Source organism: Engystomops pustulosus, chromosome 10, assembly GCF_040894005.1.
Source record: "Engystomops pustulosus chromosome 10, aEngPut4.maternal, whole genome shotgun sequence".
NCBI lineage: Eukaryota > Metazoa > Chordata > Amphibia > Anura > Leptodactylidae > Engystomops > Engystomops pustulosus.
Window position 1 is genome coordinate 51,583,682 of NC_092420.1, and position 17,105 is coordinate 51,600,786.

At 38.7% G+C, this 17,105-nt stretch overlaps 1 protein-coding gene across 1 annotated transcript in view; it reads left to right on the forward strand.

The window, feature by feature from the left end:
* Positions 1-3,575: 3,575 nt before the first annotated feature.
* The window catches only part of CFH (complement factor H), a 205,210-nt gene continuing 191,680 nt past the window's right edge, over positions 3,576-17,105 (forward strand). Inside the window, exon 1 of the mRNA XM_072129059.1 lies at positions 3,576-3,742. Coding sequence (XP_071985160.1) covers positions 3,685-3,742 — 58 coding nt within the window. The 5' untranslated portion in view covers positions 3,576-3,684. The remainder of the gene's footprint in view (positions 3,743-17,105) is intronic.

Sequence of the window (17,105 nt, forward strand, 5' to 3'; positions counted from 1 at the left end):
AACTGATAGATAAAATAATGAATTAATAGGTATATATTAAAGCATATTTTGTTTTCTATTAAAGGAACCCTTTTGCCATGTTTCTGGTGACAGCCAGGTACACTATCATAGCAGTCATAGGCTGTCATAACTGTTGTCAACTGTCAGCTCCAGTGCATGCGCAGTGGAATGATAAAGCCAGGAACATATTCCCAACACCAATGTGCATATTTCGAAGCTTAAGGGGATATTCCCAAATGGCCTATTTAAAGATTGTATATATGAGAAAAATAAATGTCTCAACTTTTCTCAACAAGCCAGCGTGTAGAATGTGTTGATAAGCGTGCTCCTTCTTGTGACCAACCAGTGACCTCAGCGAATCAAAGGGATATACTTTAAGTGGAGTCATAGGTATCAACAAGGGCAATGGGGCTACACTGTGGGAATAGGAAAATGTATTAAAAATACTATTTCTATGTACTTTTTACAAGTTTATAGTTTCATAAATTTACATTTTAAGATAAATTCTGACTAATTCATAGGTACACGGATTTATTCAAATCCCAACCAAGACACATCTGATATCCCGATAACATCAATTTTCTCGCGCATTTCGGCTCAAATGAGCCTTGGTCTGGGGGTGACGAAGGCTCATATGAGCCAAAACGCGTGTCGTGGAAGGTGCCATCCCGGACAGTGGAGTGTCACTTCCAACACTTGGGTAAGATAATTGTAACGCTGTGATGGGCTGTTTCTTTACTAGACTTCTGTATTGAAACCTGCATGTGTTGCAGCAGTACTGATGATTCATATTGAATAGCCCAATCTTACCTACCCATTCACATATGTCTATATTATCCTCCATATTGTGTCCGGTGATGCCCTCTTTTTCCTCTGCCACCACCTGGGTGTTTTAAAAGTTTTAATGTATTGTATGAAATAAAGCCTTTCAATATTTTATGTGTATACATTCTTTCAGTTTGGCTTTTCTCCTTAAAGGGATTTTTCCCTTTAGGTACAATATGTTTGATGCATAGTTATTAGCCATAACTTTGGGTGCAATATCTGGGGATCCATACGAGTGGACAATAGTAATGTGATGATCCCGTCCCTCCTGTTTCAATATTGGTTTTGGAATCTCAGAAAATCCTATTGGGAAAGTGTCGATCGTAAAAAAACATTCTCGCCCCCAGTTAGATTAGACAGCTAAAGACGCATGCTGACTTTGAAACTAAGGCTACATTAAAAAAATATGGCCAGTGGCTATGACTCTGCTGCTTCAATATCATTCACAATGCAACATCTTTTCAATCAAACACAACACAAAAGGTTTTCAATATCCGTCACTCCATGACCTGCCAGCAAGATATTTGAATGTCCTTGTGGACATTAATATGTAGGCTATATGACGCAGACACTACCCAAACGCTTTAACGGACACAGGTGTAATATTAAGAATGGTTTCCTACTCCATGGACTATCCAAACATTTCTTCATGAGACATCAGAAAATAATGAAAAACGTCTAAAAATCATTTTGTATCAAAGGGAAGTGTTTTGGATTTTCAAACTTAATACAATGAAATTGTCTAGTCTAAATGAAATTTCTGAGACAACCATCCATTAGAAGAAAACATCAGTGTTCATTAATTCTGTAACTTAATTAATTCTCTGTTTATTCTGACTTAATTTTGAATGCAACAATACATGACTTTGTATATACAGAAATTATATAATAATGATAAAAATCTCCCCCATATACACATCTGATATCCTGATAACATCAATTTTCTCTAGCTATGTTCAATACCCACAAATCTCCTCATCCAATTTTGAGACCATATAATAATAACACTTCTTATTTATTATTGATACATACTAAGTTTTAACCTTCCCCCCCCTTTGTTTAAACCTTTGCTTACTCAATCTTCGTTTAAATCCCCAAATAGTTCTTTAATTATATTCCCAGTCTCTCACAACTGAGGTAAACATTTTGTCTCTCTAATACTTGAGCCCTATGCATTGCATAGGTGGCTCACCTGCCGCTTCCGGTTTAGATGCACAACTCGCGCCTAGCACAGAATAAAACGGCAACACCTAAAACAGCATACACAGAGGTCCAGCGCTCTTGAACTTATCCGTTCAGGTAAATGCCCCTATGTAATGAGGATTCAAGCCTGTGTCACGTGTTGTCTGTTTTGTATAATAGTCTCTTTTAATGGACCAAACACTGCCTCATGGAAGGGACCAACTCCTATCATATTTATATATGCTGTAATCGTTTATTAATGGGATCCTGTCACCACACTATACTGCAATATGTATGTCTCATGGAGGACTTTTTGGCATATTTTTAGGTTTCAGCATGAATGAAAAATTATCTTTTATTCTTTTGTACAGTGTATTCAGGCGACCCCAACTCCTGCACTCTGGTAAAATAATAAGAAATAAAATAAGATACTGTTTGTGGCCTGGGGAGGGTTAGTGTGGTGACAGGTTCCCTTTAAATTTCTGAGAAGAACTAGACAGGAGTATATTTAATAGGACTTTCCATGCAGCAAAATAAAGGACAGTGAAAGCCCAAAAACCCCATTACAATCATTGGGATATTTTAGGCTCTGTTGGTTACCATTCCAACTTTCGGGGCTTTCAATTAATGAGAAAAACTATGGAAATGCTGAACAAATCGTATATCCTGGCTTTATTTACCGTATATGCCGACGTATAAGACGACTGGGCGTATAAGACGACCCCCAACTTCTGCCCTAAAAATATAGAATTTGGTATATACTCACTGTATAAGACTACCCCTCTCCCAAATGAAAAAAAGTCTGCTTAAAACTTTGCAAAACAAACAAGAGAGCAAGTGCCTGGTGATCATAACTGTAAGCTGCGATATTAATGAAGATCCGACATGCTTCTGTAAGTGCCGCCTGTGACCCCCAGCTCTGTGACGCCGACCGCTGTGACAGGGTGGCTGCATTAGCATACAGCGCGCCGCCCCGTCAGCGCGTACTAAGCCTCTTCTAATGACTGTGAGAGGCGGACTGCCGCGCATGCGCGGCGGTCCTAGGAAGCGGCTCTCTGTGCGCTGACGGGGGAAAAAAAACACCTCACACAGTGCGGCCCCCGTATATCCGGCGTATAAGACGACCCCCCACTGTAGCCATTATTTTAAGGGGTTAAAAAGTAGTCTTATACGCCAGTATATACAGTATATTTTAATTCTATTGGACCTTGTCTTCTTATGCAGCAATTTAAAAATCGAAATAGAATCATATATTACAATAACAATCTCTTTTCACTGTGGAGTGAAAAGCAAGTGTTGCAACGATTCTCCAGAAATTAGTCAAAAGAGGCTTAATGTTTTATCTGTCAGATTATCACTAAGTAAAGTTTATTTTAAGCAACTGTTTACCTTGTTGTCCAAAGATATGTGACCTTCTCTGGTCAATAGGATGCTTTTTATTTAACATACCTAATACTCAAAGCTTATGTGCAAATCACAGGGGGAGCCATCAGGTCTCTAATAGAACTCCTCCCATTCCCTGCATTCCTGTAAAGATTTCGACATAATACAACTAGGGGGAAGTTAATACGGAGATTAAAAACAAGGCCAGTCTGTGAGCAGTCTCACTTCAGCAGAGGCAGAGAGAGAAGAAGCAAGCTGCCTGAAGGACAGATGCACAGTTAATGGTCTTCTAAAATGCCTTTACTGGGATATATACTTCTGCTTACAGCTGCGCTATGTCGTACTGCCGACGGTAAGACTTTATTAGAATGTGTCAATGGAAAGGTATTAAATAGTAGCACTTGTACTTGAATATTTTGAAAAAAAAGATAGTATTTCTTGGCAAATGTTAAATTCCCAAGTCGTATGAATAAAGTGCATTTGAGGTATTCACGTAAATGTATACTGAAAATGCAATTGTTTAGACTGTAACATCGTATCACGTAAGTGACAACTTAAGTGACAACTTTTTTCTGCTAATTGGCAAAGCAGTGTGACAAAAGTGACATGACTTCACTGGGAAAAATCAGTGTGCCAAAAATTATGCAAATACACCTGAATTTTCTGTTGTAAACCAAGCCAAATAATAGAAGGTGCAAAGTACAACTAGATAGTCTTATACTACACCAGATTACTCATCCAGCATCAGACACTCGGATGAATCTAGTGAAGCATAAAATTGGCTAGTATAACTGTGCGCTGTCTTACTTTGAGACTTTTTTGATAAATATACCCCTTTATATATACATACATACATACAAGGTTTTGTTGTGTTCCAAACCAAAAGGTTTATCATACAGTACTTTTTAACAGAATTTTTATCTTGGTAAAATGTGGTAGTAGTGGATGAAAAATATTTTAGAATTATGTACATGTTTAGGGGGTTGTCCAGAGGTTGAAAAATATGTCTACTTTCTTACAAAAACAGCACCATACCTGATACTGGTCTGTACTGGTATTGCAGCTCAAGAAATGAATGAAAAGGACATATTTTTCAACATCCAGACAACCCCTAAAATAATTAAGAACTCCTAAATAGAGTGATCTTTTATGACATGTTAAAAAGCATGAAGAAAAATACTTTTAAAATGGTAGCATTTCTTACATGCATTTTATAGAGGTTTTAGTAACATTTTGATGGTATTATTTAGTGTTATTTTGCAAAGCTTCCCTTCCTTTACATCAAAAATCTCCTGTTTACCTATTAAAAATAGGCTCCAAAGTCATGTAAATAAGCTTTTTTTTCTGAGATTCACATTGAGCCTGGAGCAGTAGCATTTAACCCCTTAAGGACGCAGCCATTTTGTAGCTTAAAGAAGACCTGTCACCCAGAAATTCGGCACTAGGAGCTGCTTACTAAAGTAATCAGGTCCTAGTGCTAAAACAAATGCAGCAGTGTTACAATGATAGAGTTATGCTATGTAACACCGCTGCAGAGTATAATAGAAACGCTGGACCACTCTCAAAGCGGACCGGCATATTCATGTGTAGTCCCGATCAGACGTAGGAAACACTTTAGCAGGGGTTGCAGAAGAAATAGCAACTTTTGTGCAACTTTTTCTTAAAAAGCTCCACAGACTCAGCTGTCTGATATATCAACATCTAAGATGAATCTGAAACCCATAATAACATTGGGGCAGATTTACTTACCCGGTCCTGTAGCGATCCAGCGGCGCGTTCTATGTGGAGGATTCGTGTCTTCCGGATATTCACTCAGGTAGTGCGCCCGATGTCCACCAGGTGTCGCTGCTGCGCTGGAGTCCGTCAGAGTTCACTGGAGTACACCAAGCTATCGTGGGTGCAGGTAAGTGTATGTCAAGCGACACTTTTTACGGCGGTTTTTCTGATTCTGTCGGGTTTTCTTATGGCCATGCCCCCCGATTTCTGTCGCGTGCATGCCGACGCCGATGCGGCACAATCCGATCGCTTGCGCCAAAAACCCGGGGCAATTCAGGGAAATCGGTGCAAAAAGGTAAAATTCGGGTAACCCGTCGGAAAAACTCAATTCAGGCCCTTAGTAAATTACCCCCAATGTGTTGATTCAGGACATTTGTGCATGTTATTGCGGGGTTTTTCTGTGTTTTTTTGGTACTGGGAACAAAAACTTTTCCCCACCAACGCCATTCGTTGCTGCCATGCTACTGTTTATTTACACGGAGGGGCATGCTCGGCTCTGACAACTTCCACCTGCCTGGCACTCCCACCAATCCACGCACCTGTTACAGCATTAGTTTCAATGGAGGTTATTTATTGTAGGTTAATGGGCACTGTTTAACATGAAGGAGGAAATATTCAAAGGGATATTTCACACTTTTCCAAAGGAAGCTTTTATTTTAGTGGTAAAAACATCTGACATCATTTCTGTCACCACACCATGACTATAGCATGGAATGATTTAAAAAGTATTTAAAAATAAAAACACCTCTGACCCCTCAAAATGCCACAAAGATAGAAAAAAAAATGAAGGTTATATTTCTGCAAGGCAAGCCCAGGACCACACATGGTGAAAAGGAGGCAGTGTCAACAATTTGTCCACTAACTTGCATGGGAGAAATGCCAGCCGTAAAGGGCTGGTCTATGCCACAAATGTTTATACTGTTCATAAATTGGCTTTTAGTCAGTATTCCCTGTGGCCAGTTGTGTTTAGAATGCCAGTCTTAAAATTCCCTTCCCATAGAATATAGTGGCACACACATAAGGAAAGATAGAGCATGCCCTACCTTTCCCGGTTTACGGTGCTGCTGCTGCTATTGTCGTTTATGGGAACAACGGCAGTGTGGGTCCTTAAAGGCTTTGGCCTCTTAGTAAATAGCGACACAAACTCCTCCAGTTCTGTAACTCTGGTGGAGACTATAGTCGGCCCATAGTGGAGAACGGGTCATAGAAACCCAGAAAGTGGCATGGAGAAGCAGATTTATATGATTTCTCCGCCACAAAACGGTCAGAAAAGCTATAGTAAATCTGGGCCAATGTGCAGCCTTCCCTCCTGCAATTTTTGAGATATTATATATTAAGAAGTCCTAGCATTTAATGTATAGCTTTTTGGCACAATACATTAATCTTTCCAGCTGCTTGTTATCTTTGTGGGATCAGTGCACCAGTATAATAAAAATCTGTCTGCAGCCAACTGCACTTACATGTTCACCAGTTAAGGCATAACAATAAAACAATACTAGGGGAAGTCATTTATAAAATAAAGGTCAACAGGGAAGTGTAACCATTTTGAGACATAATATAGATGACTTTGTGCCACTGTGTCAGCTCCTGTGTATATATTATGTTGGTTAAACCAAATGTGATGCCTATTGTGCTTCTCCACAGAAGGGAAATGCAAGACCAACAAATAGAAACAATTTATTTGTAAATAAATAATGATAACTTTATTAAATAACAATTGCATACAACCAATTAAAATGATAAGGAAAAGTTTCATACCCAATAACAATCAGGGATTATAAACATTGTATGAATATAAATCGCCATAAAAGCCCAAACAGGTAACATGTATATATGGTGGGATCCAAATTATAACATACTATAAACATATAATGATTCACCCTTTATAATGGTCGCTGATGCCCGATTTGACAACAGCCCCGACGTGCGTTACGGCTGTATTACAGCCTTTGTAAATAAATAATATTTTTTTTTAATAACAATTGTATACAACCAGTTGAGACAAAGGCTGTAATAATATTTTTGTAAATAAATAATATTTTTTTTTAATAACAATTGTATACAACCAGTTGAGACAAAAATATTGTTTCTATTTAGTGTAATTTGTTGGTCTTTCATCTCCCTCCCGTAGAGAAGCACAATAGGCATCAGAGAAGTGACCTGGCACAGTCACCAGAGAACTGATATGTTCAACCAGTACATTATAGATATACAGTATACATTTCCACTGTGTGGTATCTTGTTATCAACTGTCGATTATTGATGACAATGATCCCTGTGACCTATGAAAATATAAGCTGTATCCTTTAACTGATGTAAATTCTAAGACAGCTATGCCTCTATGGAACAATAACTATGTATCTATAATACATATTCATATTTAGTTTGGTTCATATTTTACAATAAAATAGGATAACCTTTTTTTATTGTACAAGCTGAAGAAAGTGCTATTTGTTATGATGTTCTTCATTAGAATTCACATTTGATGGTTCCATGTATTTATGAATGTACAAAAATGATTGAAAACTAGAATCTTTAAAGTAAAAATGTTTGCAATGGCAGGGAAGTAGTTAGAAAAAACAAACAAAACTATACAGGCCTTTTTCCCCAATAAAATAACGATATCATGGCTGCAGTGTGCATGTGTCTGTCTATAGTGATGTCACTGTTTCTAGCCTCATCAGTTTAGGGCTCATTCACATAGATGTGTCCATTAAGAAAAAGGATCCATTTTGTTTTAGTTTTCTCTCCATTTTGTATCTACATCAGTTTTTTTCACATCCGTTTGGTATGCGTTGTTTCATTTTTTCTAGTTTTTAAACGGATGGTTCATTATTAGTTATAAGGCATAAGCCTCTTAATGCATCTGGCACTGGCGGGTATTCATATAGGCTTGAGAGGGGTCCCACGTGGCCCCATATGATTATCCGCCATCAGTTTAAAAAAAAATAAATCTATACTCACCTTCCGGCTCCGTCGCCCGGGCCCGCGTCTCAGTGTTCTCCTCTTCCGGCCTAGGCGCATCTCTATGACACTTTTCAATTGGGCCTGTGATTTATTTTAGAAGGTTCTATATCTGCCATCTTAGTTAAGTCACATAAAAGCCGCAAATTCTTCAACCCCTTCTAAACTTTTTCCTATGCCTGCTTGGGAGTGGAGTTTATCTGCACCAACATTTTTGGCTGTTCATTGTGATAGAACCAAAATGATCACATCTGGACATATACCAGGTGCAACAATGAAAAACTCTGTTGTGGCAAAGTTTGCCAGGTTAGTGGAAAAAGTCACAAATTTTGGCACAAATCTGCAAATGCAACAAAAAATCTAAAAATATAAGACCCACAGTGGGGTTTGACCGCAATCCATTGGCTGTAATACTGAATATCCTTGGAGGTACAACGTATCTTTCCTTCCAGACCTCAAGACTCATTATTATTTGAGAGTGGTTGATATATTGATCCTGTATATATTATGCTGGGGGCCTAGATAAGATCTTGTTCCTCTGAAATTAGCTAACAATTCTCTGGACTCCAATGTATTGCAGCATTGCTGTCTGTATAGATGTCAGTCAGTTGGGAAGTATGCTACAATACTGCCTCCCCATGGAAAGAAAATTATTTTCCCTTGTTGATATTCTATTTAGACCGCACATCTAAATAACATTATTTAATTTAACTGAAAATTGAATGCATGAGAAGTAATACAGCAAATAGCAAAATGTAAGTCAATTTGCAAATGGATTTCAAAGTATTTTTGCCCTATGACAATCAGTCCCAAGAGTTTATAAAGACTCTCTATTCTATAGTATTGGAACAAAAATGAGGAGACCGAGCTGTTAGGTTGTTTGTGCATCACACCGTGACCCTGAAGGTGAAGCTTTTCTGTGGGCTTTATTTAAAAGAAGTTTTAAGTATCCCCTGTGGATGGCAGCCCTGCAGTCTGGAGTCACACTAGGCTTTAAAGTCACAAAAGTGACAAAGGAAAAAAAAAACAACTAAGGAATAAAATGGCGCCAATAGTGCGACCATGTTTGAGTCTTCACTCAAAATTCTTAAAAAAATAATTTTATTTATTTTGTTCCATTTCTTTTGATTGCCCTCCTCCACCTCCTTCTTCAGATCTTGGGATCTGAATGCAATACTGAGTCAGACTCATCCAAATAAATAAAACAATTATTTAGTGAACATTTTTAATTTTCGAAAACATAACAGTAAAAAACCCCTGCTGGCTATGATCCAGTCGCAGCTTTTTTACTTTGTCCGATCTGTCAAGACTTTATCCTGACATTTTTATAACTTTTTCATTTCAGACTATGAATATGATACACAAAAGATCTTCTCATTAATGTAACTGGGTCAAGCAAGATCCATTTTGATGTAGTGCCATAAGCATCCATTATATCATGTTCACTGTTCTTACTTCAATATTTCCAAGAGCTTGCTGTTAATGAGAAAACAGTGATTAATGTTACTGTGATTCAGAAGGATTACAGATTCTAGTGCCAAATTCTCCAAGCACCTGTGTGACATCACATGACCAGGGACCGGTATTTATCCACAGAAAGTTAACAATGAAGCTTTCTATAGAATGACAGCAAGCAGAGATCTACAGTACTGTGTGGAATTGATACAGAAAGTATACTGGATACTTTTCATTACACAAACAATAGCCACCGTAGCACGGCGGGCACACGGCAGCGCGGGGAGAGGAGGAGGTGAGCGCAGCTCACCCCCGCCCCTCTCCATAGCGACATATGGTCGCCGCGCCGCACGTGTGCTGCACCGTACCGCTCCCGTAGGGCGCCGTGAGCCCATAGAAGTGTATGGCGGACGTATATCGGCCGCATATACGTCTGCCGTATATACGTCCCCCATACTGTAGTGTGAATGCAGCCTAGGACATAGTCACACTCAAACGCCAGTGACAACAGATTGCTGGAAGAAATAGGACCTTCTGTATAATTTGTGGCTCATGAGGCATTTGGCTCATAAATGAGGTTTGGTACATGGGCAAAAACAATAACATTTCTGTGTGTTTGTGTAGTATAAGGCAGAGAAAAGCAAGTAAGAGTGTCAATCACAAAGAGATGAACACAATGCAATGGACCAATGTGTTTCTCACTCCATTTGACATCATGGGCAGAATATAATAATGATTTTTGATAAGCTTATACTCCATTAAGATAATGGTGAAGATTCAACCATCTAAAAAGAAAATAAGCTGCAGGACTTGGGATTTGATTTCATATCCATTGCATTAACTGAAGAAGTCTGAGATAAGAAAAACTTACTAAATTAGTTTCACGTTGAAATTCAAAATGACAGCGTGTGCAGGGTGGATGTTCAGTTGTGATGGAGTAGCAGCACTAGCTAAGGAGGCAATATTACAGTGCAAATCATGCTGGATAGTACAGTAGCAAGAGCGGTAATAGTGGTGTCACAATGGACAAGGCATTGGCTTCCCTGCTCTGTGGTGGTAGCTTTAGCGGTAACTACGCTGACAGTTATGTGACACTTTTTAATTGAATATATAAAGTTGAGTGTATGAATGTGTGTGAATGTACAATAAAGGGATCTGCACCCTCTCGTGGGGACCGCCATCTTGGATGGCTGATTGGCGCAGAATATAGTATTAGTGATCAGAGCCTCCAAGGTTAAAGTATATAGGGGGTCTCATATAATAGTATAAAAAATGTAATAGTATAAAAAATGTTTAAAATTTCAACCACCCCCTAGAACACAAATAAAACTAAATAAACAGTAAAAACCATAAACATGTTAGGTATAGCCATTTCCTAAAATGGCTGTTCTTTCAAAATATCAAAAGATTATTCCTGGCCGTGAACACTGTAACAGAAAATAATGCCCAAATGTTGCTGCTTTTTAACCAAAATTTTTAAGAAAAATTATCAACCGTACATAAAGGTCCCAAATTTCTATAAATTAAAATGCCAGCAACTACCTAAAAAAATTACACCTTGTATAGGTCAGTACACCGAAGTTTGAAAAAGTTATCGTTTTTAAATCTACTAAAACCTAATAAAAGCTAGATTAATGTGGAATTGCCATGATTGTACAAGGCAAAAAAAAATAAATCGGAGGTGTCATTTTGAGCACACCAGAAAACACTGCAAATATGTTTTTTTTGTCAAACATATTATTTTGCCCAGCTTTCCAGTACATTGCATGGAATATTAAATGGCGCCACTAAAAAGTACAATTTGTCCCGCAGATAACAAGGTTTGACACATCTCCTTAAAAAGAAAAATAAAGTTATAGATTTTTGAATGAGGGGAGTAAAAAACAGAAACAACCTGAAAGGGTTAATATCGAGGCTTAACTATTTAATAAAATGTTTATTTACCTTTTTTGGCAACATTTAAATGATCTGGAACCTTTTTGACAAAAGTTAAATTCGATAGTGTTAGCTCAATGGGTCCAATATTTTGCTGTTTGGACCATTGAATTAAAAATGTCCTTTAATAAAGAAGCTTTTAATAATATCTTTATTACTCATGTACACAAAGACACTTATTTAATTTATTTTATATGTGACATATAATTTGATGAAAAGATAAAAGAAAAGTGCTTATTGGGAGTATTTACAAAAATGTGCGTGCACATGCTGCCATCTTGTGGCTGTGCTTTAGTCTTACAGATAACATAATATTCAGTGTCCTAACCAGTATAATATATGTATTACATTTCTTTTAGCCCTTAGTTATGTTGCACTAAAATAGTAAATAGATATGATATTTAGATAAAATGATACATCTCTAAATATATGGAACCAAAAGTTTCTTTTTTAAGATGCATATTTATTTTTTTCACACAAAATATCAAATCCTTTCAAATACAATAGAAAAGCTTAGTATTTCTACAAGCACATATGGGTAAATCCTACAAAATTAGGACGTTGATTCACTGAGCTACATGGCCATTTTAAACTCTCAACCCAAAACACTATGCATCTCTGGTATTCTGACATAAACCCTGTATGGAGAGGGTTCACAAACAGAGCCTTCTTTGTACAGGCTAGATGCAGTTAAAGGGGTTGGCCACTTAAATATAAAAATTAAGTATTAGTGGGGGTAGGTTTGTCCCATTCTTAATTGGTGATCAGTCAGTCTCTTCTCCATCTTACTTTGGCACACAGACCGGTGGAATATGTGACATTCCTCCTGTCCTTAACATGTTCCCCCAACATAGCCTATACTTAGCGTTCATAGCTGGGTCTCTGCTCAATGAGCAAAAGGACAGTTTGGAAGCCCCGCGCATGCACAAAGGGAAGCCACTAAGAAGATGGCGTCTGACCCATCCCACCTACTCTCACCTACTTTGGAGCAATGATGAAAGCTGAGGGAAGCGACTGGGATAAGAAGAAAATGCCCATCACCCCCTGTAGTATTATCCCAGAATACTATGACAGCATGGAGCCGGTGAGAGGCTTCTGTGGCTGCCATACAGCAGTCACTACAATAGTCTAGAGCAGTGATGGCTAACCTATGGCACTGGTGCCAGAGGTGGCACTCAGAGCCCTTTCTGTGGGCACTCAGGCCATCACCAGAGATGACTCCAGGTATCTTCCTGCAGTCCCAGACAGCCCAGGACTTGCTGTGCACAGAGCTATTTTAAAGTGACAGCTCTACCTGGGACTATTTTCTGCTTTATTGGTGTCCTCAGGTGCCGGTATCAATGAAAACTGTGACAAAGAAGGGAGCTTAAATCACAAATTAAATTTCTGTTTTGGCACTTTGCGATAAATAAGCGGGTCTTGGTTGTAGTTTGGGCACTCGGTCTCTAAAAGGTTTGCCATCACTGGTCTAGAGTGAAGGGGGGTATTTATTAAGAATTGTCCCCCTGCCAGGGCTATACATGATGGATATACTAAGAGGCACCGGCCTATTAGTAAATCCACAAACATACTCCAGCAAGTCAAGCCAGTTTAGACCAAGTCTGACCCGGTGGGGTTTTCAGCTATAGTCTCCGCCAGTTTTTGACAATAGTTGGCAATGCTATTGATGGCTATTTGATAATAATTATTGGTAAAGGGCCATCTTTCCATTAATAATATTCTCAGAACTTTTAATTGGGAAATTCTCCCTGCTGGGGGTAAATCACTTATAACCTGACCTTGGTTAGGATCCAACTGCAGGCATCAATATACATCTACAGAAACTGGACTCCTTTCTGTTCGTAGGGTGTGATGGATGTGCCTGTTCTTTGTTCACAATTAATTTCTCTTAAACTATCAAAGGGGTTAACCACTATCAGCAAATAATTGATATTGTTTGTTTACTGAAAGGTAATTTTTAATATACTTTACTTATCGATTCGTCATGGTCTTCTAGATCTCTGGTTGCTGTTATTCTATAGAAAACTTCATTGTTTACTTCCTGTGGTTAAAAAATGGCGCATGATGTCACACAGGTGCACGACTCATTGTTATCACCTCACAGGGATCAGAGGTGTGTGTGAGGAGCCAAGCACCTGTGTGACATCACATGACCAGGGACCGGTATTTATCCACAGAAAGTTAACAATGAAGCTTTCTATAGAATGACAGCAAGCAGAGATCTACAGTACTGTGTGGAATTGATACAGAAAGTATACTGGATACTTTTAATTACACAAACAATATCAATGATATGCTGAAAACAAACAACCCCTTTAAAGTTACACAGAAATAACCCAGAGTAAGGCAACATGCACACTCCCATGTGCCCGCCGCACCATAGCATGGCGGGCACACGGCAGCGCGGGGAGAGGAGGAGGAGGTGAGCGCAGCTCACCCCCGCCCCTCTCCATAGCGACATATGGCCGCGGCGCCGTAATACGGGGAAAGATAGGACATGTCCCGGGCTACGGAGCGGTATGGTGCCGCACGTGTGCTGCACCGTACCGCTCCCGTAGGGCGCCGTGAGCCCATAGAAGTGTATGGGGGACGTATATCGGCCGCATATACGTCTGCCGTATATACGTCCCCCATACTGTAGTGTGAATGCAGCCTAGGACATAGTCACACTCAAACGCCAGTGACAACAGATTGCTGGAAGAAATAGGACCTTCTGTATAATTTGTGGCTCATGAGGCATTTGGCTCATAAACGAGGTTTGGTACATGGGCAAAAACAATAACATTTCTGTGTGTTTGTGTAGTATAAGGCAGGGAAAAGCAAGTAAGAGTGTCAATCACAAAGAGATGAACACAATGCAATGGACCAATGTGTTTCTCACTCCATTTGACATCATGGGCAGAATATAATAATGATTTTTGATAAGCTTATACTCCATTAAGATATTGGTGAAGAATCAACCATCTAAAAAGAAAATAAGCTGCAGGACTTGGGCTTTGATTTCATATCCATTGCATTAACTGAAGAAGTCTGAGATCAGAAAAACTTACTAAATTAGTTTCACGTTAAAATTCAAAATGACAGTGTGTGCAGGGTGGATGTTCAGTTGTGATGTAGTAGCAGCACTAGCTATGGAGGCAACATTACAGTGCAAATCATGCTGGATAATACAGTAGCAAGAGCGGTAATAGTGGTGTCACAATGGACAAGGCATTGGCTTCCCTGCTCTGTGGTGGTAGCTTTAGCGGTAACTACGCTGACAGTTATGTGACACTTTTTAATTGAATATATAAAGCTGAGTACAATAAAGGGATCTGCACCATCTCGTTTACAATCAACAAATTTTTCAAAGCCACTCCCACAGGCTGCCGTGGCAGTTACAAGCTGAGCTGGGATTGGTTGCCATTTTGCCACAGGTCATTAAACCCCTTAACGCTGAAGCCACTTTTCACCTTCCTGACACGGCCCATTTTTTAAAATCTGACATGTGTCTATTTAAGTGGTTATAACTTTGGAACGCTTTAACATATCCAGTTGATTTTGAGATTGTTTTTTCGTGACACATTGTACTTCATGCTGGTTGAGAAATTTAATAAATATATTTAGTATTTATTTATGAAATAAATGGAAATTTGGCTAAAATTTTGAAAAAAACAATGTTTTCCAAATTCAAAATTTTCTACTTTTTGGAAAGTTGGTCATATCACTAAAATAACTTGATAACTAACATTTTCCATATGTCTGCTTTAACTTGGCATCATTTTTAAAACATCTTTTCCTTTATTTTGGATGTTAGGAGGCTTATAACTTTAGGTGCAATTTTTCAGATTTTCACGAAAATCATCAAAACCTACTTTTGGAGGGTCAATTTAGTTAGAAGTGACTTTATAAGGCCCACATGACAGAAACCCCCCACAAATGACACCATTTTAGAAACTATACCCCTCAAAATATTCAAAACAACCTTTGGGAATTTTGTTAACCCTTTGAGCGTTTCATGAGCGTGAAAGATAAATGAAAGTGAAGTTATAGAAATGTAATTTTATCTTACTATAGATTCATTGAACACTAAAATTTGCACCTTCACAATGGGTTAAAAAGGAAAATGCATTTTACAATGTTGAGGGCAATTCCTCTTGAGTATGCCAATACCTATTTTGTCACTGTACCCTGCTGTACGGGCACAGGGGGGCACTTGGAATGGAAAGAGCGTTGTTTCGTTTTTGCAGGGCAAATATGGCTGAAAAAGTTTACATGTGTCAGGATGCATTTGGAGAGCCATAATGGTACCAAAACAGAGGAAAGCCCCAACATGAGACACCATTTTGGAAAGTACACCCCTTGGAGAGTTTAGCAACGTGTAATTTGTGTATTTTCCCCAACAGGTGTTTGATTCAATTAGGCCCCAAAAGGGAAAAAAGGTGAAAATTTTCTCAAAAAAGTCACTTTTACCCCAAATTTTTGTAAGCCACAAGGGATAAAAGATGAAACAACCCCATAAATGTGTAAAACTATTTCTCCTAAGCACAGAACTGCACCACTTTTGCATATAAAGTGTTGTATGGGTGCACAGTAGGGCTCAGAAGGGAAAGAGGGGCTTTGGCCTTTTAGAAGCCAGATTTGACAATCATCCTTTACATGTGTCAGGATGCATTTGGAGAGCCCTAGTGGTACCAAAACAGAGGGGAACCCCAACAAGTGTCACCATTTTGGAAAGTGCACCCTTTGGAGAATTCAGCAAGGTGTAATATGTGTATTTACCCCTACAGGTGTTTGCTTCAATTAGGTCCCTAAAAGGAAAAAGGTGAACATTTTCCCAAAAAAGTCACTTTTACGGCTAATTTTTGTATCCCATAAGGCATTAAAGATGAAACAACCCCAAAAAATGTGTACTAGCATTTCTCCCGAGTATAAAATTGCCCCACACATGCAAATGTTGTATGGGTACGCAGTGAAGCTCAGAAGGGAAAGAGGGGCGTTGGCCTTTTAGAAGCCAAATTTGACAGACATCCTTTACATGTGTCAGGATGCATTTAGAGAGCCGTAGCGGTACCAAAACAGAGGGGAACCCCAACAAGTGTCACCATTTTGGAAAGCACACCCCTTAGAGAATTTAGCAAGGTGTAATATGTGTATTTGTCCGTAGAGGTGTTTGATTTAATTAGGACTTAAATAGATAAAAGGTGAACATTTTCTTATAAAGGTCATTTTACTCCTAATTTTATATAGCCACAAGGGATAAAAAAATGTAATAACCCCTCAAAATGTGTAAATCTAGTGTAGAAGTACCCCACATGTGTATATAAAATGTTGTATGGGCGCACAGTAAAAGGAAAGGGGAATGTTTGCCTTTTAGAAGCCAAATTTGACAGAAATGTTTGACATGCATTTGGAGAACCCTAGTGGTATAAAACAGATAAGAATCTGAAAAGTGACCCTAATCTTTGAATGCACACCCCTTAGAGAATTTTGCAATGTGTAATATATGTATTTGCCCCTACAGGTGAATGATCCAATTAGGCCCGAATCATTAAAAAGGTGAAAATTTTCCTATAAATGTCACTTTACCCCTAATTTATGTAAGC